Source organism: Amphimedon queenslandica, unplaced genomic scaffold, assembly GCF_000090795.2.
Source record: "Amphimedon queenslandica unplaced genomic scaffold, v1.1 AMPQUscaffold_12869, whole genome shotgun sequence".
NCBI classification, from domain to species: domain Eukaryota; kingdom Metazoa; phylum Porifera; class Demospongiae; order Haplosclerida; family Niphatidae; genus Amphimedon; species Amphimedon queenslandica.
Genome location: NW_003546895.1, coordinates 8,595 through 10,651, shown reverse-complemented (window position 1 = coordinate 10,651; position 2,057 = coordinate 8,595). Strand labels below are relative to the sequence as shown.

The following is a 2,057-nucleotide window of genomic DNA, read 5'->3' as shown; positions in this document are numbered from 1 at the left end:
TTGACATCTGCTGTAGCTAAGCCTGAATTACCTACACAATTTGTCACTCTTCTTAGAATGTCTTCCAGTGCACAATGCTCATGATCAGTTAAATTTTAATTATTATCTTCTATTGCTTCTGCCATATAGGGGTTATATTTCACTGGAAATAAATTTTGCGAATTTCGCGTTTTCATTAAATTCGCGAAATTAAATTCCACAAAAGAGGTGTGGCACACTAGGAAAAATGGCTGCAGAAGGTAGATTCGCGAAAATTTATACCAACAAATGGCAAATCTGGACAAATTCGCGAAATTTTATGCCAATAAAATAAAACCCCTATACGGTATAACATTTTTCTAAAAAGCAAAAAATACTCTCAAAAATACCAATCTACATGTGTTTTACAAAAAGCTTTTTATTTTCAGGTTCCATGGGATGGGACAGCAGTCTAGCAAAGTTATAGGCATGCCTTCTACATGAACAGGAACTTTGAACAGAAAAATAGGGTAGCATGTCATCTGTTACAAAAGTTAAAAGTTTCTTCAGCTAACAACCTTTTTGTATCTTTTACCTCTTTCCTTGCATAATGGGGTGACAATCATGTTCACATGGTTTCAAAGCTCTCATCTTAACAATTTCAAGCATGCATTTTTCCTGACAATCTGGTTTCAAGAATGTGTAGTCCATTTGGGATTCAACCATTTCCTGATGAACATCATCATTCCAAAATGATTCTTTGTGAATTAGATTACCATAGCCAAATTTAAAAGTTTTGTGGCAAAAAACCTTTGTGGTTTGATGGCTCCCAGTCCATTTATGGTTTTCATTTTTGTGGATCATTAGTGAAGCATCCACGCTCTCATTAACCTGTGAATATTATGTAGTTATTAATTTTTGGGTGTCATTTCAAACCACAAAAACCACAAAAGTTTTTGGCCATGAAACTTTCCAGCTATATGCTATAATTAAATTTTTTGGCAAATTCACATCCATTGAAGTTTTTGTGCTGCATAGTATATTGCTATGTTAAAATGACATGCAGTTATAATACCGCCAAAATAATCTATTTTTCTATTCATTAGATAATGCCAATTCAATTGACACAATTAGAAGATTAAAAGGTAAATTGAAGTAAAGTGATGCTATTAAAATAAAATGTGTACATTTAAAACCACGAATGATCAATCAAAATGTTTAGAATTACAATGTGGAAGTTACTTGCTTAAAATTAAGTAAAATGATCACTTTTCATAGGCATTCCTAATAATGACACTAATGGGGGTAACAAGTTTTGCTTTTCTTTTTTTCAAAACAATGAGGAAAACACCATTAATATACTTGGTATATATATTGGTACACAAGAAAATGAAGAAGTTCAATATAGTATAAAGTCAAAAGTTAATGGTGTTGCTAGAATCGGCAATGTTAAACCAGGACAAATAAACAAAGAACTGTATCAGTATACCTCCTATAATAACTTTGAAACTGATTTGAGCTTCAATCCACCAAGAGTGAAAGGCATGGTTCCTCTCAGATCAATGAGTGATACTGGCATTATTGTTGAAACTGTGGATAGTTTACATAAGATATCAGTGATGGGTTTTAGCGATGGAGCTGAGACATCAGATGGTTTTACTGCTGTGCCAATTGTTGACATGTCAAATATTATTTCAATAGACTACCAGTATTCAGTATTCACTGCAGGAGGAAAAGACTCTTCTATTGCAGCAATTACTACTTGTGATGATTTTGAGACTGCCGAGAATGTAACCATCAATGCAACTCTTGTTTCTCAACAAGGAAGCTTTTTGCCATTTAATGGATCCACCCTACCTTTTCAGAGTCATTACACTTCTGTTATCACCGGTTCAGATGATCTTATTTCCAGTATCAATGTCATAGCTACTCAACCAATAGGTTTTATGACTGGTCATGAGTGTGGTCAAGTTCCAATTGATCAAGTGGGCTGTGATCATCTCATAGAGCAAATACCCCCTTCTTATACATGGGGATATAATTTTTTAACTGCTCCATTTCATACAAATAATTTTGGATACATATTGAAGCTTTTGCCT

At 33.7% G+C, this 2,057-nt stretch overlaps 1 protein-coding gene across 1 annotated transcript in view; it reads left to right on the top strand.

Annotated features, from left to right (window-relative positions):
• Window positions 1–295: 295 nt before the first annotated feature.
• Window positions 296–2,057, top strand: part of LOC109586455 (uncharacterized) — a 4,181-nt gene continuing 2,419 nt past the window's right edge. Inside the window, exons 1-2 of the mRNA XM_020002642.1 lie at window positions 296–1,103; window positions 1,237–2,053. Of these exons, the coding sequence (XP_019858201.1) occupies window positions 1,503–2,053 (551 nt within the window). The 5' untranslated portion in view covers window positions 296–1,103; window positions 1,237–1,502. The remainder of the gene's footprint in view (window positions 1,104–1,236; window positions 2,054–2,057) is intronic.